This window comes from Pyrgilauda ruficollis, unplaced genomic scaffold (genome assembly GCF_017590135.1).
Source record: "Pyrgilauda ruficollis isolate IOZ18807 unplaced genomic scaffold, ASM1759013v1 scaffold196, whole genome shotgun sequence".
Classification (NCBI taxonomy): domain Eukaryota; kingdom Metazoa; phylum Chordata; class Aves; order Passeriformes; family Passeridae; genus Pyrgilauda; species Pyrgilauda ruficollis.
The window spans coordinates 305465-329381 of NW_024518762.1; the positions used below are offsets into that span (position 1 = coordinate 305465).

Consider the following 23917-nt stretch of genomic DNA (forward strand, 5'->3'; position numbering starts at 1 on the left):
AGCACTGCACAACCAGCGTGCACAGCCCGCAGACACCTGTGTACCACCAGCACCAAACATTTTGTTCGGACAGCAGCAGTTACTGCTCGTGGCAGGGTCCAGCAAGGGAGGTTTGGGGATCACCACTTGAGAGCATCTGGCTTCTACATATAAAGCAGTTCAAAAATCATAGGTCTGTTTCTGTTCATTATTTCACTGTTTTTTTCAGTTTTCCAGAGAGATTTCTTTGTACAGAACAAGTCAAACCACCTGACACACACAGCTACAATTCTGAGAGTGAGGTGATAGATGTCGCACTGTCCAGGTTAGCAAGATGCCTTCAGAATCAACTACAGCACAGACCAAGCAGGTATCTGATATCAGTGTAAAACACAACCTTCTGCATTTTTCCAATACTGATTTTTTATCAAACTATCTGTCTGATGTCAGTGTAAAACACAACCTTCTCCTGCATTTTTCCAATACTGATTTTTTATCAAACTATCTTCACCCTTTTGTCCTTCCACTGAGTCATGTGCTTTCCTGTGCTCACACTAGTACTGATGAAGGCAAATGCAGAACTCATCCATGTGTTATTAACATCAGTCTAAATATTTTTATGGGAAAATGTATTTCCTCACTCAAAATATAAAATACCAAACTATGAATAATACATCATTTTTCACAGTGATTACAAGATACTGTTTTCCAAATAAAAAACTCTTCAAAGGAAAAACAGGCAAGTCCATCAGATTTGATTGTGTCTAAATATCAGCATGAGACACTGATTTTGGGTAAAATGTAGCAATTTCTAAATGACCTTTTATTTTACTTCTTCCTACCACAGCTACCGATTACAAAAAACTAGCTTGGCCACACGAACAGCATGAGATACTTCTTTTCTAAAATGAAAACAAGCACTTAGGAGCCTTTTTGGAAACAAAATATTTGTACAAGAGTGCTAAAGACACATGCTAGCACAAACTGAACTGGAGTTCAATGAGACTTCAAGTAAAAGGAGAATTCCAATGCAGACTTCAGGTGTCTGAAAGTCAACCTCTGGCCCCAGAATTCTCATGCTACCTGAATACCAAATTTTCCACTCTTTCCCTTTTGCTCTGCTCTTGAGACTTTTTGGGAACTCAGTTCCTTACACTGAGGCAAGATGGCTGAGTGCTGCTGGCAATGGTAACACACGCCGAATACACACATATACTTTACAGTCACACACGCAAGGCTATAACCCAGAGCACATCCCTGCCCAACATACCTCACTACTTGCCCTTCCTTTACAGGTACAGAACATCGGAATGAAAAAGGCTGCTCTGACCGTGGGTCACAGGAAGAAAGCTGCTTCATCAACACTTCAACTGGTCAAGCATTTAACTTGACTCTTATTAAATGATTTTGGAACATGTCTAGCATACATCACCTACTGATATCATCACCTAGCAGGTGCAGTGTTTAGAAAACAGCCAATCTGTCAGCTTTGAGCAGTAACTCCAGTGCATTTCATTTCAGTGTTTAAAGCCTTTGTGATGACACACTGGAGGGCCCATGCCGAGCTGCTGCTGGAATTAGTCACAATGCTGTCTCTTCCTGACAGCAGCACGTAATACATCCAAAGAGAACCCACACGTGGCAAGCTGAACTTTGGAAAATGCTAATTTAGCCCACTACTATCCTTGAAAAAGAATTAGGTCAGTAGAGTAGAAATGCAGAAATATTCCTCTATCAGAAATATCATAACAGCTTGGTATGACATACATGACATTTCAATTAGAGAAGATATGACAGTAACACAAATATTTGGTAACTGGAGACACAGCATGCATACAAAATGTGCTGAAATCCATTTATGCCTTTTGATTTTTTACCCTTTTGATGGTTTTGCTCACGTGTATTTTTAAGCATTTAGATTGGTTTGTTTGGGTTTTTATTGTTTGAGGTTTTGATTAATTTGATTTTTTGTTGTTTGTTTGTCTTAATTTCACACCTTTTCCTTGCCATTTCACTGCTTTAGTTCAAAGCTATCTTAGATACAAAATTGAACCAGCTGTCAATCTGGAAAAAGTAAAAATCTGATATATGGAAAAGGTTTTGTATGAAAACATTTAGAAACAACACACACTAAGGGTCACCAGCACTGCTTTTCATGTGGCAGCTCGCAAACACTTTCCAGCTTTGAATTTCCAGGTTAGAACAGGGGCCAGCATCTCTCTCAGTGAAATGGCTCTGCCACTCTGCTAAGGCAGAAGGGGCTGGTGGAGGTCCCAGTGAGGTCTCAGCCCACAGCTGTACACAGCACAGCAGGCCTTCAGGAGCAACACTGACATTTAGGGAAATTGCACATTTTTGAATTTGTTAAGCAGTGTGCTATTTTATTACAAATTATGTAAACACAATTATGATCTCCAGTTCCTAGACTGGACAGGTCAATTCCCAGTGTATCTTTTGCAGGTTTTGCATGACATGAAACAGCTTAAGCCTTTTATCTCAGCAAGTACTCCACAAGGTGAAAAGTATTTCTGATTTAAACTGCACCACTTGAGAGAAAAGCAGTGATTTCCATCGCCTACTTTCCTGCTTGGCTATACTGCTGCTGTCATCAAGAAAAGGCAACAGATGAAAAAAATTAAGTACTATTTATTAAATATTTATAAAATGGTGAAAAGCTGTAAAAAGCTAAAAAAATAATTCTGTTAAAAATGTATGTACTTCACACATACTCCTGTAGTATTTCAGCTCCCTGTTGCTACGCCTCCACCGTTGGATTACATCTGTGCTGAGAGGGGCAGCAGCAAAGGGCCGTTCCCGGCCAGCCGGGCGCGCTGCCCGCCGAGCTGCCAGCCGCACTCCGGTACCCCCAGACTGAACGAGCTGTTTCACCTGTCCTTTAGCTTCCATTTTAAACACCTACAGCAACAACACATTTACAACTATACACACTATATAGAAAACTTGGTGTAACCTTAAATTCGTACTATAGGGGGATTTCTCTAATAAAATGTCATGTACTAAACTCCATAAACTTGTACTACCCCTTACAAGCAACCACGAAAATCAGTATTTTACTTTTCTTGTTGAGACAGGTAAGCAGACATTTATGACATTTACACAAGTATTTTAAGAAAATTATGTAAGTTTCAGTCTTCAACTTTTCTAACACCTATCTTCTTGAATTCACCAATATAACTGATTTTTCTACCCACTCTGCCAGACCCTGTACCGGGAGCCTAAGCACTCCTATGCTCCCCCCCAAAACAAATTAACCAGCACTGCCACCAAAAACAGGTAGTCCTGGGACTTGCTGGCTGTTTCCAGGCGACCCTGGAAACCACTAGTTCTCCAGGCATGAATTCAGAAAGTGTCTGGAATAATCCACTATTATCACTAGAGAGGCCTCTTGAAACTGTCCCATAACACTTTACAGCAATAAATTTTTTTAATCCTTCAGATATGAATAGAGGTGAATAGCTATCAGTGAAAATATATTGTATAGAGGACACAAGCACCACTAAAAAGCCTTTAATTTATGGGACAAATGAAAGTAAAGTCATCAGGACCTGTACCTTGTGCTGGCGATACTTGGTGACTCTGCTCCAAGCCTACATCTCTCTAGCTGATTAGCCACAATTTGCCTTTCCACTTCCAGTTCTCTGGTAAGTCTTTGAAATTGAAGCTCCTGAAATTTCAAAATAAAAAGAAAAGCATTCTTGATGTTAAAAAATGGGTGTGGATTAACTCTGAAACAATCACTGATTCATCACAGTTGTGTGTTGTGTTTTGACTCTTCCTTAAGTGCATAAACTATAAAAGTGGAAATTAAATGTGTCTTTATATCAGTGATTCATGCAGATATTGATTTATCACCTGTTACAGAAAGAAAAACACGTTTAAGCATTCTTGGGTTTTACTACTCCTGCAATTAAAATTTTTGGGTTTTCTTACATTACCACAGTCTAACAAAATCAGTGCCTATAAAGTCAGTCTTCAATTTAATCTATATTAAACCGGAAAATATCCTAACCTTTCCAATTACAAAGCTTCAAATCCTAAGCTATCCTACATTCTGATTGTATTTGGAAACCTTAAGATTTATAACTTCAAACTGGCTGAGTGTAGAGATGTGCTATTTCACCTTTTCTGAGTTCACCTTTTTTTATATTTCTTAGTCAAGGGTACCAAAGTTCTTCAGCCTTTTTAAGAGGCTTTTGTAATGCAACACTGCAAGGGTCATGTGGGAAATACCAGTGCTGCACAGGAGGGGTGCAACTGAAATCTGGAACCATTTTCTAAAGCTCTCTGAAATCCAGACTATGTCACATCAAAGGATATTGAGGGCGTTTTTCTCCTCAGTTAGTTTTTATTGACCAGAGAAAAGGGTTCTATTGAGCAATGGCATTATTTTTCAAACTGATACTGTAAACCCTCTGAAGTTTAGGTAAACCATCTAAAAATAGATGAACACCAATATTTAGTAATCAGGTGAAGCACCAAGCAAGTCTTATATAGAGGTCAAGTGCAACACAGAGCACTTGTTTGATGTGAAAGCTCAAATGACTGATGAGGTTTGCTGCCCAGCAGCTGTATGGAGCCAGGGATATCAGCTCCTGCCAACTGCTCCTTCACATCCCACATCACATGGAATGGGGCGGAACCACTTCCCTTTCACCAACCACTCTCCACTCCTGCCCTTCCAGAGGACACATGCAATTGTGGATATGTCCAAACATTTCTGAAAACTCCCTAACCAAACTGAATAAACACCCTAATATCCCCAATTTTGGCCAGAAAATGTAGGTTTGCATCCAGGACACGCTTCCTGTTCTTACTATTAAACCAATATTTAAACAGCAATATCATGGATGCAAACCGCAAATCTGAAAATCTATTGTTATTTACTCATCTTTTAATTAGATGAATAAAATTAAACATGCTAGCCATTAATTGCTTCCATTCAACCAATGTGTATTAATTTCCCTTTCCATTACAGAAAAGGCATTAATGAACACATTATTCTAGAAAATGTCTTGCTGCCTAACATCTCAAGTAATAAATTGCCCATTTAAATAAAAATCCCTGCTTTTTGCCCCACACTACAAAAATTCAAAGGCAATTAAAACAGAAGAACTAAACTTCTATTCTTCTTGAGAGTAGAAGAGGTGAATGATGTAAGCGGACAACAGAGCAACACATTTTACTTCATTTATTTAAACTACATTTAAATGCAAAACTCACTTGTATTCTATCAGAAAAAACTGAGATAAGGAGAAATAGGAGAAAAAGTCACCAAGCCTCATTTGGCCACTTCAGAGACACTTGCACTGCTGAGTTAGGAGCAATACCATCAGCTGTCTATTTACATTGTTCCTCACTTTATCTTGACCTTGACCAGAAAGCCACAAACTGCATAGTGCACTGAACAGCAGAGGGGTAAGAGGCCTGCAACCCATCTGCCAGTTTTAAATCACACTGATGCTTAGGAAGATCCAATGTGCTTTTGCAAGTGCAAGCATAGGTAACCAAAAAAAATTCCAGCTCTATTTTCTAGTCTGACTACATTCTGGCATGCCCAGCCTGGGAATCCAATGAAGCAGCAGTTTACAAACTCTGAAACCATGAGTGCTGCCTTGTGTATGTGCCTTCTTAAATTTGAGATCTGCAGCAGGTGCTGTGTCTTACATAACTGTATAAATACACAAGATGGATAGTTTCAGAGCTACCATCTTTTTTACAGCTGGAATACCTCATGCTTTAAAACTTTTTTCTTTTACGTTAAATCATATTACTATTATTATAGAAAACTAAGTCCTAACCAGCTCTAAATTGATCACCTTTCCAGTTTATGCTTCCTTATAATGAAATTTTATATCACTCTGAGTGTACACTGGACATACCCCCACAATGGGTATCTATCAGACAGCACACTAGGCTGACAGGAATCTATCAGAATTTGTTTCTCTCTCCAGCTTCTCCGGGAGCAGTGGGAGAGCTCACTTCTTGAACAGGATGCTCCCTGCACAGAGCTCTGCCCTGGGCACAAATCACAACTCACTGACTCCTACAGCACTGGCTACTGACAAAATGGCATTGCAGGATTCAAATACAACTCTTAATAAGCTTATTAGCATTTGCAGCAGAACATCTATGTGTCAAGCGCATAGTAAAATCAGACATAAAATTACAGAACACACTGCCACACTGCATCCCAAGGAGGAAACAAACCTTCTTAGACAGACACACTACACTGGCTCAGCCAGAACTACTTTTATTCAAAATTATTCAACATACATTGAGGGGAAAAAAGCAATCTGTAATTCTATAAACCTCTTTAGCAGCAACTACTTAATCACCTTATCAAACTGCAGTTTTTACATTCATAACCTAAAATTCCACTGCAAAGCCACAGGCCATCATTCTTAATACGAAGCTACAATAACAGCTTTAAGCACAATTTCAGGTCTGGATCAGGAAGCGCACATACACGGGGCAAGAAAGCAGCTCGATCTGGAAAGCAGCTGGTACCAGCTGCAGGCAGACAGGCTGCCGTGAGTGAAAACCAGAGCCCAGAACATTATAGAGCTGTCTAATCTCCTTTTGTAGGCTGTAGCTTTTTCCAGAGGAGGGCCAAACCCTGTGTTGGTGTTGTAGTGTTCACACCAGGCGACCAACTGCTCTTCCTTGGCAAGCTCTGCCCAGCAGGAATCTTACTTGGGATGACATTTCACTGCACCAAGGTACAGGCAAGGCCAGTTACACCAATCTCAGCAGCTGAATCTTCTCTCTATGTAAAAGCTCAGTGTCTCTGAGAGGCTGGTGGCTCCAGAGCAAGGGACAACAACCACCACTGTGCTGGACTCTTGCCAGCAAATATTTGAAAACAAGTAAGTAATGGGAATGCTGTTTGCACAACTGACCATGAAGACTGCCATTCTCCTGTTGCAGGCACTGGATAATAAAAGAGGGTTTAGGGGCAATTCTGTGCCTTCTATCTGCATCCTATCATGATACCATGTTGCAGACTCACCTTTTTTATTTATGTTAACGAGGAACATTTATCCCTCAGTAACATAGATGTGAATGAGGAATTTACATTCACCATACTGAAAAATAAAAATTACTTTCTTCCTGCCCAGTTGTGATTTGAGGACCTCTGGAAAAACACAGACAACTTTAAACAAACAGTGGTCCAGGTGGCTAGTAAAAGGTTTTCTACTGACAGCTCTGCAAGAATCAGTAGCAATTGCACAAGCAATGAAGAAAAGTCACACATTCCTTCTGAATGGTTCATGCCTGGCTAGTCAGACACAGACAGGGAAACTGGACATCAGAGGGAGACAGTGCCTCCAATAGACAAAGGCATCTCTTGCAGCTTCTTGACTTGACCAGTTCTCAGTGGCTGCTGTGACAGAAGACTGGGCTGGCACTCCCAGTTGCAGTTACAGTGGGATATGTTAAGTTGCTTCAAATGCCAAATGTCACTGTCTATGCAACATTATGAAGGTAATTGTAAGCTGAACTACAAAATGTTTTCTAATCACAAAAGTGTTGTATGTTGAACAATTGAGCTGAGCCTCTTTCAATAGCTCAAGTTACTCATCTAAGAAAGTGTAGCCTGCATTTGAGAGGAATATTTTTACCTTGTGTTTACTATTTCTTATTCAACTGTAAACACAGTGCAGAGCCACACAACTTCCATCACCAGTGAAAGTTCACACAAGGATACAGAAAAGGCTATTATATTTTGGATATTTTCATGATATAAGTGTGCAACAAAGAAGAGGACAAACAAAACAGAAGTTGATTTATACCTTCCTTTAAATTAACCTCTTTCACTCATCTGTGCGAAGTTCTCTGTTCCTAACTGCCATAATTCAGAGCTAGATCAAGAAACTGACTACTTAAACCCACACTGAATACTGTATTTTCCAAAATGGATGTCATACCGTAGTGACCCAATATTTAAATTCTCTACCAGAATCCATTGCAGAAAAAGCCTATACTTCTAACTAACCATATTAGAGCAACCTCAATATTTTCTGTAAAAATTAAGTTTACTCACGCATACAACTGCATTTGCATGCTTTCAGAATCTCAGTATCTTCCAAAACAGAAGACAAAAGATAAAAAATTGGACAGTGTAGAGAGAATCACAGATTCCAGGATGTGAGATGACACAGCTACAATTACTGGCTGATCACACTTACTCTGTATTCAACAGCAGCAGACCATTAAAGCCCTTAATACTTTTATGCATGCATTGTTCACTAGTCTGGTACAACAGTTTAGTGCTGCTCTAGCTGATGAGAGATCAAAATTTTAGCATTTTACAAAAAGCTTACTGTTGCCAGTGGCAGGAGGGAAGAATGGCACTGGAGGCATTCCCGGACTGCCTGTGACACATCCTCTCTGGAAGCTTTGTGACAACACTCGGGCAGCTCAAGTCAGTGCTGGAGCCAAGGATACTGCTCTGCCAGCTGGGCACCAGGGTTCAGTCGCTGCTGAGCAGACAAGCTGATAATCTAAACCAAGTGTGCTACACAAGGTGTCAATACTCCAGCATTTGTCAGAGGCCCCCACAGTTCCAGACAGCCTCTTTTTCAAGGGGAGTTTCTCCTCTGAAGCCTAACAGTACAAAGGAGAAAGGCAAATTAACTTTGGGTCATCATATGGATAAAGGAGGACAGAGAATTTTGATTAAGGAAATGAGCTAGCTATTTCACCTGAGACAGCAGTGGCATTAAATTTATTCTACAGTAAGACCTTTAGGAAGTTGACATCTCGGACTTGACTCACTGAAACTAAAATGCTGGTAAACAGCAGAAACTCTAAACCTCAAAGTTCTAGGATTAAGTAGGCAAGAGTGACCTATGCAATTGAACACAACACTAAGAGAGTTGGAAGAAAACCCCAGTTCTTCCAGCCATTCACAAAACGTTGACCAAGACTTTTGTTTCACTCACACCACACATGGGAGTCCATTCAATGAAAAGTACTGCCTTCAATTCAGAACTGCCAAACATTTATCACCTAACTGATCATTAGATGCATGCAAATCAGAATTTCAAAGTTTGTGCCCAATTACTGAAAGTGCATTTAATAAGTCTCTTTTCAGGTATCTCCATGAAGTGACATGCCTACACAGACTACTGAATGTACAGCACTACCTATCTGAACCGTAAAGAAATCTCCAAGACTTAATATCAATAGTTCTCAGTCAAAAAGATGCTTTAACATGCAATAAAAAATCGGCAGAATGCATTCTTCCTTCTGTTTCCATCTGAAAAACATAGAGGTTTGCTCCCTGCTCCCACACCCTACAAAAAGCATCTCAAAAATAATGTAAAAATTTGTACTTAATAATGAAGAAAAAAAGTGAGGTGCACATTCTCTATTTATACGATACAGTTCAATACACTTACACAAAAGGAAAAAATTTTGCTGAAGTCCTGAACAAACAACAGAATGTTCTAGAAAAACATCTAGAGAAACTCAAGTACTTTCCATCTGAAAGCATATCCAATCATTCTTACTCTGTCACCTATTTACTAAAGAAATGGTGAAAAGTTGCCCATCTCTAAGTGTCACAAACAGATAGACCAAAGAACAAACTAAAAAAACAGCCACTGCTGCAAGTGCTTCTGTCTTAGAAAACACATTAAAATCAGCATATTCCAGTTACTTTTGAAAACTGCATTGATGAGTGGCTTTTCCTGCAAGACCTTTTCTCAGCCCAACCACTGAAAACTAACGTGCTAAGCATGAAATTCACAATTCCAAATGATCCCATTTAATCTTGTCAATTCAGCAGCAGTTCATTCCAAATCCAGCAGTATACAGCTTGAATACAGAAAATAGCAATGATTCCATAAACCTACAAGGAGCAGTTGGCAATTAGCTGCCCTACATTACAAGCCCCCCAAAATACCATGCTGCCCCTACAATTTCTGATAAATTGTTATTTTAATATGAAAATACTCAATTTACTTTTAACTTGGATAAGAGATTCCCTACAGAACTCAACTAAATGTCTATGCAGGATTCAGAACTTCCCAGGATTCAGAAGTATAGACATGTTTTACTTTTATCTAAAACTTGTTTCAGCAATTCCTAAGATACTTCTACCCATGATAGTACGGAAGCCTTGTAACATTTTAGAAGTGAAATTCATGTTTTAGGGAAAAAAAAAAATCCCAACCCTCCCCTAAAACAAACCCATAGAAAACAATCCCCTCCCCAAACAAACAAACCAAAACAAAGCAAAAAAACCCAAAAACAAAACAAAACAAAAAAAAATAACTACAACAAACCCAAAATACTCGAAATCCATCTTAAAATTCACTTAAAGACAAAAATATGAAAATATGTTACAGCTTCATTACAATTAGCCTTGGGATTCTCCTGCATTCAAAAAGGAATTCCTCTATGAGAATCACAGAATGCCTGAGGCTGGAAAAAGCCCTCCCAGACCACCAAGTCCCAGCTGTGCCCATCCCCAGCCCAGAGCCCTGAGTGCCACCTCCAGGAATTCCTGGGACACCTCCAGGGATGGGCACTGCAACCCTCCCTGGGCAGTTCCAATCCCTGAGCCCCCTTTCCATGGGGAAATTCCTGCTGTGCCCACCCTGAGCTGCCCTGGGCCAGCCTGAGGCCGTTCCCTCTGCTCCTGTCCCTGTTCCCTGGAGCAGAGCCCGACCCCCCGGCTGTGCCCTCCTGGCAGGGAATTCCAGAGAGGGAAAAGATCCCTGGGGATCCTCCTGTGCTCCAGGCTGAGCCCCTTCCCAGCTCCCTCAGGAATTCTCCAGGCCCGTTTCCTCCCCTGGACACACTCCAGCCCCCCAATGTCTTTCTTATATTGAGGCACCCAAAACTGCCCCCAGAACTGGAGATGTCTCAGCAGTGCCAGCACAGGGGAGGGCACTGCCCTAGTCCTGATGGCCACACAAGTTTTGACAAGGGCCAGGTGCCTTTGGCTTTCTTGCCCACCTGGGTTCATATCCACTTTAAAACAGATCTTCAGCTTTGTCAGAAAAGCACAAAGCTACAGTGATCTAAATTTCTTCATAGGTTACACCTCTTCTGGTTGTATTATTTTGTAACACTGTGAGTGAATCCAAATGTTCCTTTCCTAAAACATGACCAAGGGAGACTGACCCAGCTGTCCGACACCTAACTCAACAAGAGACTGAGACAGATCAGAGTTTAGACTACACACTCCAATTTGGTAAAACAGTTGCTTTAAATTGATTTGAGGTTCTAGGAAACAAATGGAAACAAATGCGAACTTTATTTACAAGCAACTTGTAGGGTTCAAAGGCTAATTAGTGCAACTTTTTATATAATCATAACTATTGTCTCATGGCTATGGCAGAAAGCTTGAAGTAATTGAATACATTTATCTATCTTAGAACTACTGAAGTAATTTTAAAAGTTTTTAGTAAGTTAAAATCTTGCCCAATACAATTAATAATGAAGGCTTGTCTTGATTGTGTTTCCACTGCAGTGTTTCTGAAGTACTTGGGTCAGGGTGTGGCAGCTCTATTTTACAAACACTGACCTGCTGCACTTCGCAGCAATTCCTGTACCAAAGGAAACAGCAAACAGTGTAGCAGTTTCTGTTCAAGCTTAATAAAGTGAAGAACTTCACTGGAAAATATTCTGTTCTGGGCTTTCTGCCACACAGGAAGGGTGTTGAACATGTCAGTGTCCTTAATTATTATCAACAGAAAAAATACCAGAAAGCAGCAGTTCAGCTCTTAATTCTTTCATATTATCACTTCCAAGACTGAAGGACAATTTACATCTTCCTCCCCTCACACTCATTTTATGTGTCTGTACATTTCAGAGTAAGGCTCCAATTCTGAAGTTTGTGCAACGCTGATGATAAATTACTATTTAATTTTTTTAGCTTTCATCAGAATTTAGTTATGCAATAGCAACATATTTAACAGTCTTTTTATAAATGGAAAGAGGAAGAGGTTTTAACCTCCTTTTCAAAAGAAAGAAATATTCCATGATATTTTTTTCTCCAGGACAAATAAAAAGATGCAAACATTGCTTGGGCAAAGGAACACTAACAAAAGGCTTTAGTGCACACTCATGTCTGGAGCTGTTCCCAACAGCACTGCCCTGCCTGCTCAGCACACAGCTGTCCTGGGCGGTGCATCCCTGCCTGGAGAGCCCAGCTCTGACACTGCCCCTGCAGCTCCAGGGCACAGGATCCCTGCCTGGAGAAGATATACCTAATTCTCACCTTTTGAAAAAAATATTCATATGGGACAACATAAGAACTATTATATCATTTGCATTCAGAGCTACCATCTTGAATCAAATTGTGATTCATCTTCAAGGAAGTTCCAAAACAGAGACAGCAAAGCAGATTTATTCTGAGGTTCAGATGTTACAGTTTGTGTATAAATGCAACCAAGATGATCATTATTTTTCAGTATGATACAATGAAAGGCAAAGTATCCCTTCTCCCTTTGTGTTCCTTAAATTTAAAAAAGAAAAAAACAACAAAAACTCTAACTGGGGTGTTTCCCTTATAGAACTGCTATTTTTTCCACTTGAATGATCTTTACAAATTAAGGCTGAATTTGATTGCAAATGCAATTGTATTTTTCATGTAGAAATTATCACTTTAGATACACACCCATAAATGTGTTTCACATTTAAAATGTATTAGTACCTTGGTATTGATAACTGAAAACAAACTCCGAGTTTAAAGACCATTTTTTAATAAAGTACGATTAATCATACCCAATCTGTACATGCAGGACTTTGCAGCACTGAACACTCGGCTTTGCAGGACTTACAGGGACTGATTCTAATCAATTCTACACTCGTTTTTCTTTGCCACTAAACCTGCATTTCCAGTCCGACTTATAACAGCAGTACAGACATTCCAAGGGACACAGAATACCAGAATGATGCTTCTGTTTAATGCAGGTAACTGAACCCCTTACATTCAGATCCTAAAACCGATACCCGCAATAGACTATGGTGACACTAGGTGACATGCCACAGAAACAAACAGTGATGGTTGTTGCAGCAATGCAGTAAGTGACAGCAGTTAACTCCACACACACTCTGAACTGAGGAATAGCTGAAAATGAGGCAGATAGATACCTGTTCCTTTACAGAAGCTAAAATGGTCGTGGCAGTAGTCTCTGGTTCCATGCCTGGGCCTGTGGAAGTCTCCTGTGCTGTCTGCGGCAGCCCCTCCTCCACCATTGGGCTCTGCTCAGGGGCTGGCATTTTGCCTGCAATAACAAGATTTTAATATAGTTTACATTTTCAGCCAGTGATGTTTAATATCCAAGTTTTCAGGATTATGAATTATACTCATTTTTTTCTAGAAGCTTTTCAAGCTTAACTGAATTAGCAGAGAACTTTATTTCATTACTCAGCCTATGTTGTGTGACTGTGTTTCACCTTCACAAATGGAGACCAGAATCACCTACACAACTCAAGGGTTGGGCAGGAGCAAGCAACCTGTGTGATGCTTCAAGATTATGTGTAAAAATACTATTTTGTGGTGGTCAATAAAACTAGCACAATTCAAGATGCATGAAAAATACTAGTGTTAACTATTAAGCACACCCAGGATCAGTACGAGTTTACCACATGCAGTTTTCGTCACAGAAGAATGACACATAACAGCAGAATGCTCTGCTGTCAGGAACAAACTATGGAAGAGACTAATTATGGTAATAAAAGCTTAATGGGAGCAATGCTTCTAATGCTCTTTTTGCAAAAGAGGAAATTAAAATGCTAAAGTTAAAGCAATTGCCCTGGGCTATGGATAGTGTGGAAAGTACTGACAGGATTAGCGTCCAATAATCCCAAGCTGTGTTATTGCAGAGGCAGCACACTAGCAACTCCAATCCATGGAAAAGAGCAATTAATTTGTTCAATTATCAAAGTCACTATTAACCAATATTACAGAGATAGTTACGAAGTGTGTTTAATGCTTTGAAAACAGCAAGTAAGTGGCATTCACAAAGCTTCTACACAGATACCATGCTTTAATTTCCTTCAGAAAATAAAGCTTGTGAGGTCTAACGTTAGAAGTAATCCGTATTTCATTTTAGATTTTCAGAGCAAACTCACCTAATATTCCTATGGCAGACAAATAGGAACAGAGTCGTTCCCCATTCCATTCATTACTCAAAGGGTGAGGAGATGCTTAGGCTGCAAACAGGCTCCAAGGCCAGGAATGGACCCATGAGACCGCTCAGTGTGGAGCTGTATCAGCCACGAGCACCTGAATGAGCACAGAGTCAGCGCACACCTGTGCTGCAGAGTTGCATGTTTCTGACAGGGTTGAAAGGGGACTTGACCTGACCCTGGAGGGATCTCTCCTGGGATCGCTGGCCTCTTGCGAGGTTTCTCCCTCACCCTGTATGCAGAGCCCAGACAAAGGCAAAGCCCTGTGCTGTCAGAGGAGTGCTCTGCTGCTAATGGAGAGGTGAGGTGATAAGAAAAAAGGTGAGGGGGTAAGAAAAAGTGCTTTTGTTCTACTCTGTGTACAGCAGCATATGGGCTGTAAGAGGAATGCCTCCTCTTCAGGCCCATGAGCTCTTCTGGCACTAGCACTGAGTCTTTATTAACCACCCTGTTCCAGTTTGCTAAAAGAGCTTGAGACACGGTTCATGTGCAGTTTCATGTCAGCCACTGAGGGAATCAAAGAGTTTTTGGGGAAACTCAGGTGAGATGAGTGATGAGAGGCAGTGGAGCAGTCATGGGGGCAGCCTGTGGTGCAGAAGCCTAGTCACCCACCAGCTTCCATCACTACAAATGCAGAAAGAAAAGCTGCTTCCCAAACACACCAGAGAAGGAGCCCAACTCAGCAAGGCAGGACTCTTCCCCCTCAGCACTTGCAGGTGAAGCACAGGGAGGCTGCCCTGTACATACCCTGAAATGAGCCTGTATGAACAAGCCCATTCTTACCATACAGCTACACCACTTATCTTGTGGAACAAGGCAATGGAAACTGCACAAAGGTTTCTGAAACTGCACAAGGACACCTGAACATACTAGCCCAGGCACACCAAGAGCCACTCTACTGCTTTCTCCCCTTCCCACAGACATGGCGCTCCCCTTGCCTTCCCTCCTCACAGACATGGCGCTCCCCTCGCCTTCCCTCCTCACAGACGTGGCGCTCCCCTCGCCTTCCCTCCCCACAGACATGGCGCTCCCCTCGCCTTCCCTCCCCACAGACATGGCGCTCCCCTCGCCTTCCCTCCCCACAGACATGGCGCTCCCCTCGCCTTCCCTCCCCACAGACATGGCGCTCCCCTCGCCTTCCCTCCCCACAGACATGGCGCTCCCCTCGCCTTCCCTCCCCACAGACATGGCGCTCCCCTCGCCTTCCCTCCCCACAGACATGGCGCTCCCCTCGCCTTCCCTCCCCACAGACATGGCGCTCCCCTCGCCTTCCCTCCTCACAGACGTGGCGCTCCCCTCACCTTCCCTCCCCACACACCTGGCGTTCCCCTCACCTTCTCTCCCCACAGACATGGTGCTCCCCTCACCTTTCCTCCCCACACACCTGGCGTTCCCCTCACCTTCTCTCCCCACAGACGCGGGTCTCCCCTCACCTTCCCTGCCCACAGACGCGGGTCTCCCCTCACCACAGACATGGCGCTGTGAGGACCACCAGGCCACGCTGTCCTCCCGGTGCCAAGCCCCGCGGCGCACGGTGAGCATTCCCTCTGCCCCAGCACGGTCAGGGCGCCCGGGGCAGGGCAGGGCAGGGCCCCGCGCTCACCCACGGCGGCTCCCGCAGGGTTCCCGCGCTCAGCCAAGCTCCAGGCCCGCGGGGTGAGGGCTGTGGGAGACCTCCGTCAACTGCAACTGGAACAGAACTCACTCTGGACAAATAAAGCGTCATTAAATGCTCCTTGAGTTCCAAGGTGCCACAGATGAATAGCCAGACATGTCTGGCTATTTTTGAAACACTATTTTTATTGGTTCCAGCTTGCAAATACAAAGGCTGCCACACTGAGCCTATCACAAGCTGCTATCAGGTGGGCACACAACTAAAGCTTCAAGGACCATTTCTACAGAACCCATTAAACAGCAATTAAGCAAGCAGAATAAAAAACTACCTCTAATAGTTGTATAATAGGATTTTGAAAAGTCAAATGCACAACTTTAGGGTTTTAGAAAATAGAAATGGTTTCTTCAAAGTTTTACTGCTGAAAACCAACTCTTTAATCAAGTAGTAAGAACCCAAAGCACAGAATACATGCCACAATTCCATGTGCCATATCTGATTTTTTATATCACTTACCGTAGTTCTTTTATGACTGTAACTCAGTGTTTCAGGTTTCTAAATGACCTGATAAATTTGCAAGCATATCAAGTAATAAAATTACCCAATCAAGCCTTTCCTTCATTTAGAAACACCTGCTAAGCAATCTAAAGGACAAGTCTCAAAAACTCACAAGTTACACATGGGCTCCTCTCAGAAGGGAGCTGCTTGCTGGTCCATGTGTCCCACTGTGTCTCCACCTGCACGTAACAGGGCAGTGCCTGCTTGGGCAGGGATCCTGTTTGGGATTTCCAGGAGAGAAGTACAAAATACAGCAGTGAAACAATCTCAGTTTGGCTTTTCCATAGTTTTCTCTCTCTCTTCTCACCCCAACACTGTGAATAACTTCTCAATCCATCTGTAGTAGATTTCTGTAACAAACCAGTCCAGAAAACATTCCTCTGAGCTGGCTGGAAGGTGTGCTAATTCATTGGAGCAGAAAATACACCCAGTATTGAGTATATAATAAAAACATCCAGATAAAACCAATCAAATTAATTATTAGTGAAGGTGTCAGTGCTAAATGTACATCTATCTCAGTGTTAAGAGATGTAATCACAGACCTGCATCCTTTCACACAGGCAGTTGTTTCAACTGATCTTCCTTCAATTAACACATTTCTTGGCAAGGTTACTGATTTTCTAATCTTGATTCCAACATTAAATAACTGTTGGCTCTGATCCTACAAACACTTAGGTACAAACTTGAGTTAATAAACAGGTCTGCTCATCCCCTCCCTGCCCTCCTGCCAGGCCCGTGGGCTCGGGTGACAGCACAGGAGAGTCAGGGAGCAGGAGCAGCTCTCCAGGGCCCAGTCCCCAAAGCTCTGCCTAGGGATGCTGCTTAAGGACAGGAACTCACAAAGTCAAGGCAGATTCTCATCTTCACTTTATAGGAACAGGAAATAGCAAGAGTAGGTTTTGTGAGAGCCTTGAAATCTGCTGTGAGTAAGAAGCTGAGAGGAGCTAATACAAAACCCACTTCCTTCCCTACATAAAACTAGGATTTATCCACTCAAAATACTCTCTGGACTTGTGCTCCCACTCATTTGGGGATAGACAACTCATTATTGTAAAACTAGCAGCCAGATTTCATGCCATAAAAAATTAGGTTCACAGTTATTTTGCCTGTCCCGGCTGAGCAGTCAGCCACCACCCAGAACAGGAGACTGCCCCGGCAGTCCAAACCCTCATTCCCACAGCCCCATGCTGTGGTTTCCTAGGTCCTGCCCTGGGCTGCTCTCTGCAAGCCCTGGGCATGGAGGGATCGGCCAGCACCATCAGAAATGCACCTCAATGCTTTCTTGCATTCCAATTCTTTTAACTCTCAAACTGCTCCTGCACACTGAAGATCTAGGATCTCTATAGCCACAATGAAAACTCAGAAAATGTATTTTACTGTTTATAGCTCTCTTCAGTGCATTTCAGCACACCTGACTACCTCTTAACAACACTGAACATCAAAGTTTACACACTAAATTCTCTGCTATTGCAAAGAATACACAAGAACTGGAAGACTTAAATGTTCTAGAATGATCTTCTGGTGGATGTTGCAGAACAAAGACTTGTGCATGGTGTAAATGGCTCTAATGGAGCTCAAGGGTATAATGTGAGAAGCTTGGAAACATGGAGGACAGTGAGAATTTGCAGTGCACTTCAGTCTCTGGTATAAAATAATGTCTTTCAGTCACTTAGACAATTTTTCAGGAAAATACTTAATACTTAAATAGTTCATCTTGTAGCGTAAGTCCAAGAAAATTCTTAACACCCATTATGAATTTTCAAATCCTCTGTTTAGAAGTAAAGGCCAAAAGCAGTGATAACCTAGCTCAAGGCTGGCATGTCCTGATCAAGTGTGCAAGAAAGACAAATCTGCTCAATTTGAAACCTCCAGCTGAAATACCCTAAAATAATTTTGAGAACAGTGGTTTTCCCAGCCTCTCTGCTGTAGAGACTCACTGAAATAGCTTTATGAAACCACACAGTAAATCAAAGTAGAGCAAACCAAGCCACCATAAAGAGTCAGCTTTCCATCCAGGGAGGGTTTGGCAGGGACCACCGCACTGGGCAATTGCAACAGCCCCATACCTGCCCCTTCAGAGGGCAGTGCTGCCTCCACTGTGCACCCCCTGCTCTGCTCGTGTGGCTCATGCAAGCACCAGCCCTAAAGCCTCCCAGCCCTTCTCCTCCCACAGACCCCTGCACCGGGCTGGGCAGTCACCCGGTGCCAGCAGCAGGCCAGTCTGGGCTCTCACACTGCTCTCAGCACCAGGGAAGGAGCCTGGGAAATACCTTCTTTTGTGTCTGACCGACTGGTCAAACACTGCAAAGCCAGCATTCAGGGAGTTCCTCTGACTCAGCCAAGCTTTTGGGGACCAGGTGGGGGTGTGTTTTCCTGAGCCAGCTGATCTTGCAGCCAAGTAATCACTGACACAAGGAAGCAAGAACACACTACTGAGAAACAGAAGAAATATGAGAAATCACCAAACCAAGCATAGTAAACCATACTTTAAGTTTTCATTGTCATTAGTCTCTACTCCCCACTTTTCAGTGCTTCTCCTGTTATTTTCTTAGACATACCCAGACAGCTTTGCCAGTACTGAATAATCCTACTTCTTTTAGTGCAGGCCCAAGAAAAAGCCAGACCTTTTGAGGATTGATGCCAGACAGAAGTGGTGCTTTTTCACAACCTCCTAATCCCTTCCCTTCGTATTCCTTCTGCCTTCCTTACATTGGCTATTCTTCCAAATTTGCTTCTTGCCTATGTTCCCTGTTTCTGAGCCTCCCATTGCTGACCTGCAGCCAGTAAGAACAGTCACCAGCATAATTTATGCTGAAGAGGTAATACAATTCTTACCACCTCTGCCAGCTAGGACATGATAATAATAATGGATCAATAATAATAATAATGTATTTATTTCATGAGGGCAACATGAGAAAAACAATGGGCAACCTCTCATCACTGAAAATCCTCATATTTATCTAGCTACAAGGGTAACTCAAGCAACAATAGTAAATTACCAATGATATTAGACAAATTAGTACAGAGGGGAAAAGCTCCTATAAGCTAAAATCAACTTGCTGGGACGCTAACATTATTTGCTACATGACAAAGTTATTCTTGTATATCAACACTAAGAGCAACAAGGCAAATCTCAGCTCTTGGTCGAAGACTCTGCTCATCCTTTACAGTGTGCATGAAAAGTCAAAAGCTGAACAAGACGTACTACATTTCTAGTTTTTACAGGATGATATGATTAAAATTTATCTGTTTCCAGGTTCCTTCACAGAGCTGTCAGAACACTTCCAGGTAGGAGCAGTTCCCATTGGTTCCCCCCTGCTGCCAGGCCAGAGTGCTGCTCACCTAAGAACCAGGCAGGATTCACATGCTCAAGCTTCCTGCAACCGACTGACTGCACCACGCTCTGCGTTCTGTCTGCCAGCCTGCAGAATGTCTTTGGAGGGAGAGGCAGCAGATGACAACTTACCCGCTTGCAAAGATGATGCAAGCAACTAAAAATGGATTCTGTGAAAGATGGCTCCAGTGTTTACATAAAAGACAGGGTTTGAAATTTCCAGATGCAGCAGGGGAAGGTACTCCAAACTTCAACTGCAGGCTAGCCACTGTGTTCAAGACATATTTCCTTTATGGACATTAGTAGTGCACAAGTTCATGTGGACTTAAGGATGAAACCAAGAAAATAAACACGTTACCTGATGAAAATATGGAAGAAAGTAACTTCAGTAATGGCAGCATAAAAACCACCTGCACAGTTGTGCAGACTGAATCCCATAGTCAAAAAAGAAACCTACATACACTTGACGCGTTGCCTGAGAAATGTGGGAGATGTGTTTAACTGATTTACCACTAAATTTAGTCTCTTCCGAATCTCTTTTTCTTTACAAGACATATTTTTTCCTCTTTTTTTTTTTTGGGGGGGGGGTTTGGTTTTTTACTTAAATATATGCAGGTTCAAAAACCATTTGGTACTATGTCCTGATTAAAATCTTAAAACGTACATCTAGCTTTTACCCTAGCTTTTTGATAAAAATATTTTTGTTACAGTTCCTAGGAAAACACAGTTTTTTGCTTTTTTTTGGCTGATGGCTACATGCTTTAACTCCACTCCAGTGAGCAAGCAAGATTCTACATCCACAAATATCTAGTTGTAACATGCCCACGAGACTAATATCTTTTATAGCTTTCAAGCTAACCATTCACCAGAAGGTATCAGACATGTACAGCAAGACAACCATTTTGAATAAAGACATATTTATAACCATGTCCTTCAAAGCCTGAGGCACTGTCTGTAGCTCACCTGAAAAGAAGCCTCTTTGTCATCTGAAGGATGTCTGGAGAGCATTTACACTTGGCAAATGTATGAAGTATGAGAAGCTAAATGGCCATAGAGTTTTCAGTAGCTTAAGTCAACAAGGCTCCATGACTTATAAGAAAAAAGAGACCCCAAATCTGAGCCTTCCTTTTTGGGCCATCCCACATCTGTGTTGCTCTTTTCTGCTGAAGTATCCAAATCCACTGCCATTGAACACAGCCTCATCAGAGCACAGTGCTCAAAGCCAGCTCTGCAGAACAGCAAACAGACAGCAGATCTCGAGGGACAAAGTTCAGTCTCTCTTCTATTGCAGACTGAGGGGGAGGAGGGACACGCAGCATCACAGAAGGATTTTAGGTTTTCCAAACAAACAGACTGTCAGGTGGCTAGGGCATTCATCAATTACTCATTCAACCATGCACAGAAGGATAAATTCTCACTTTGGTGTTGGAATAGACACGATTAATGTAGGCATGAAGTCCTTCAGAATGAATTTCACAGAACAAAACTTGCAGACTGACAGCTGAGAACCTGCAGCACAGGCGTGCTGTGCTGACAGCACTGCTGCCCTGTGCCCCAACTCCAAACCCATACCTGCTCCATCTCCCACCCGAAAACTACAAACAAGCAAATGGCAATTAAAATGAGAATGGCTGTAAGTACAGATACGACCACTACAACCACAACAATGGCTGCAGCTGCTGATCAATTTCTACTTGTATTTTCTCCTAGCAAAATTATTGCTGAAGTGTGACTACGTTATTGCTAGAGAGAATGCTCACTCCCTGCAGGGAGACATGCCTCAGCTGGAAGTATTAGCAACCCAAACATATGTTAGATGCCTTTATAAAAGTATGCTTCTCAATTTTGCCATATACTATATTTGAAAAAAAAATCATTATACAAAAAAAATTCTCAACGATAACAATTATCAGCTACAATCCCCATGACAAAAGACAGCTGGAGAGTTACAGACTTCCACAGCTCCCTGTTTGGACAATGGCAGTTTTTGAGCGATGTGATGTCACATGTATCCCTGAGATGGTCTGGAGCTGGACACCACCAGCGCCAGCCACATCCTGCCTTTGGAAGCCAAGCAGCTGCGAGCAGTGCTTCCCCTGGCACAGCTGTGTGCTCACTGGCACCACAGCCTGCACATCTGCAGGGCCAGCCGCGCTCGGGAACGAGCCACGGGCCGGCAGCGGCTCGGCCGCGCTCGGCAGGGACAGCAACCCGACTGAGCCCCTGCAAACCGGAAAACTGATGATGCTGAAACCCTGCTTTTACTCAGGATACGTTTATGAGTCCTTCAGTGCTACCGGTGGATGTTCCTGCCCAAATGACCACTACAGAAACGTCAAATTCTTGCATACCATAAACATAAATTGAGGTATACCACTGTTTTCCAATAAACATGTCTTGATGAGCAAAAGATTTTACTAAAATGAAGTTTCATCAATTACTAAACTGCAGTTTACTCTTCCTTTTGCCCTGAAGTAGAACAGCACAGCAAAACTCTGTTTGTTGCCAAGAACACTCTACCTGCAAACTTTTACATTTAAGCAAATGTAGCTCTTGCCTCTTCCATTCTCCAAGCTAGAAGCTAAAAAAACCCCATGAACAAAAGAATTAGACAACAAGCATCTGGGTTTTCAGGCCACAGTTACAATACTTCCATCAGTTCTCCAATATCCCAAAGCTGATATTTTCCGAGGTGTATTTGATTTTGTTCACCCCTCAAAATTGAAAGTACTGTAGTAGGATTACACAAAACTCTACTCTATAGATAATTTAGTATTTCTACTAATGCTTTTTGAAGAGATGAAGAGACCAAAATTTACAAATGATACCACAATTAGAGGAGATCAAGGACAACTGACTAATTCGAGGAAAACCACAAAGAACAATGAATGAGCTGGTGTTGATAAACACAAAAACACACAAACTGTTCCCACCCAAGTGACACATATGCCTTCCTGTAGCAGGGGTAAGTGACAGAAACACAGCTACAAAGTTAGGCAGGCTCAGGTTAAAGTGTCTGGCTAGGCAGGGAAACCTTTTGCAGAAGTGCCAGAGGGGGGGAAAGCCAGGTCAATGGTACATTAAATAATGTCAATAATTGTAACCACACTCCAAAACAGACATCCACAGTGCAAAATGTAGGCAATCCAGCATACAGCAACAAAAAAATTAGAGAGACAGAAAACAATATATTGAAGGAATGAAGATTAAGTATGGAAATGGTCAAGAAGCAAAACAAATACTGAATGAAGGCATATGGTTCTTTGCTGATGCTCAGTTAAAACAAGGAGAAACTTTAAGAACAGCATTCACAGGCTTCCTGCTGTGTGGCAGAGCTGCATCCTTATGCAGCACGACAAGATCCTAAGATGCGATTTTCTTCTCACAGTGAAAAAGATTTCTTCCTGTAAAATCTGCTAAAGGCATGCAATTTTGTCATGAGATGACAACATTTTGCATCAAAGTTTACCAGTTGGAGATGCAATTTAGATAGCTTTCCTGCCTCAGTTCCTGAAAGACTGAAAGTATGACTCAAACGTATTTTAAATGTTAACATCAAAGGAATCTCAAATAGTCGTCACAACAACACCAACCTTATTTCTACCTTTTAATTCCCTGCCCTATATTCTAGTCACATGCTAATTCCTGAGCAGGGCAATTAAGCACACCAAAACCAGTAACAGGCACTAGAATTTCAAGTGTTAGGAAAGAGCATGGGCTTGTTTTATCAAATGTACCAAATTTTGTTCAACAACAAAGAGCACTAGAGAACACGTTTGGTGTAAAATCTTGACACTGCCATGTGGCTTTGTGAGATGCAACCAAGAAAGCCCAGGTGAGAGCACTGGGGAAAAGAGAGGTGACCAGGGCACCTCCTTAGGAAGCCAAAACCAAAGCAGCAGTTCACTTGCACGGAAGGCAGCTTGGGAGAGGGCTCTGTCCCAGCTGTGCCCGGGCTCCCTGGGACAGCAGCAGAAGCTCGTAGGCATTCCATAGGGCATGGCTGGGGCAGGGGGCACACAAAGCAGGGAGTGGTGGGCCACCACGCAGAGGTCAGGAACTACAGGAGAATCCAGCTTGAAATAAACAGCAAGCTCAAAACCAGCTGACCCCAACACACCAAATGCTGAAGTCTGCTCATGGACCCCAGCAATACCCAATTCCCTATCGCCTCCCACACAGAGCCTGTCTCACCCACACTCCAGGTGATGCAGGTGACACAGAGAACCAAGTCCTGCATCAAAGCAGATACAGCAAAACAA

At 42.4% G+C, this 23917-nt stretch overlaps 1 protein-coding gene across 8 annotated transcripts in view; it reads right to left on the reverse strand.

The window, feature by feature from the left end:
- PKP4 (plakophilin 4) overlaps positions 1 to 13245 on the reverse strand; it is a 38338-nt gene extending 25093 nt beyond the window's left edge. For 5 of the 8 annotated variants that reach the window (XM_041465958.1, XM_041465963.1, XM_041465957.1 and 2 more), the window contains exons 1-2: positions 13111 to 13239; positions 3552 to 3664 (exon numbers count right to left, since the gene is read on the reverse strand). In XM_041465958.1, coding sequence (XP_041321892.1) covers positions 3552 to 3664; positions 13111 to 13239 — 242 coding nt within the window. Of the gene's footprint in view, positions 1 to 3551; positions 3665 to 13110 lie in introns of all 8 variants that reach the window. The other 3 variants (XM_041465962.1, XM_041465959.1, XM_041465961.1) reach the window with 1 other exon arrangement.
- Positions 13246 to 23917: the final 10672 nt, after the last annotated feature.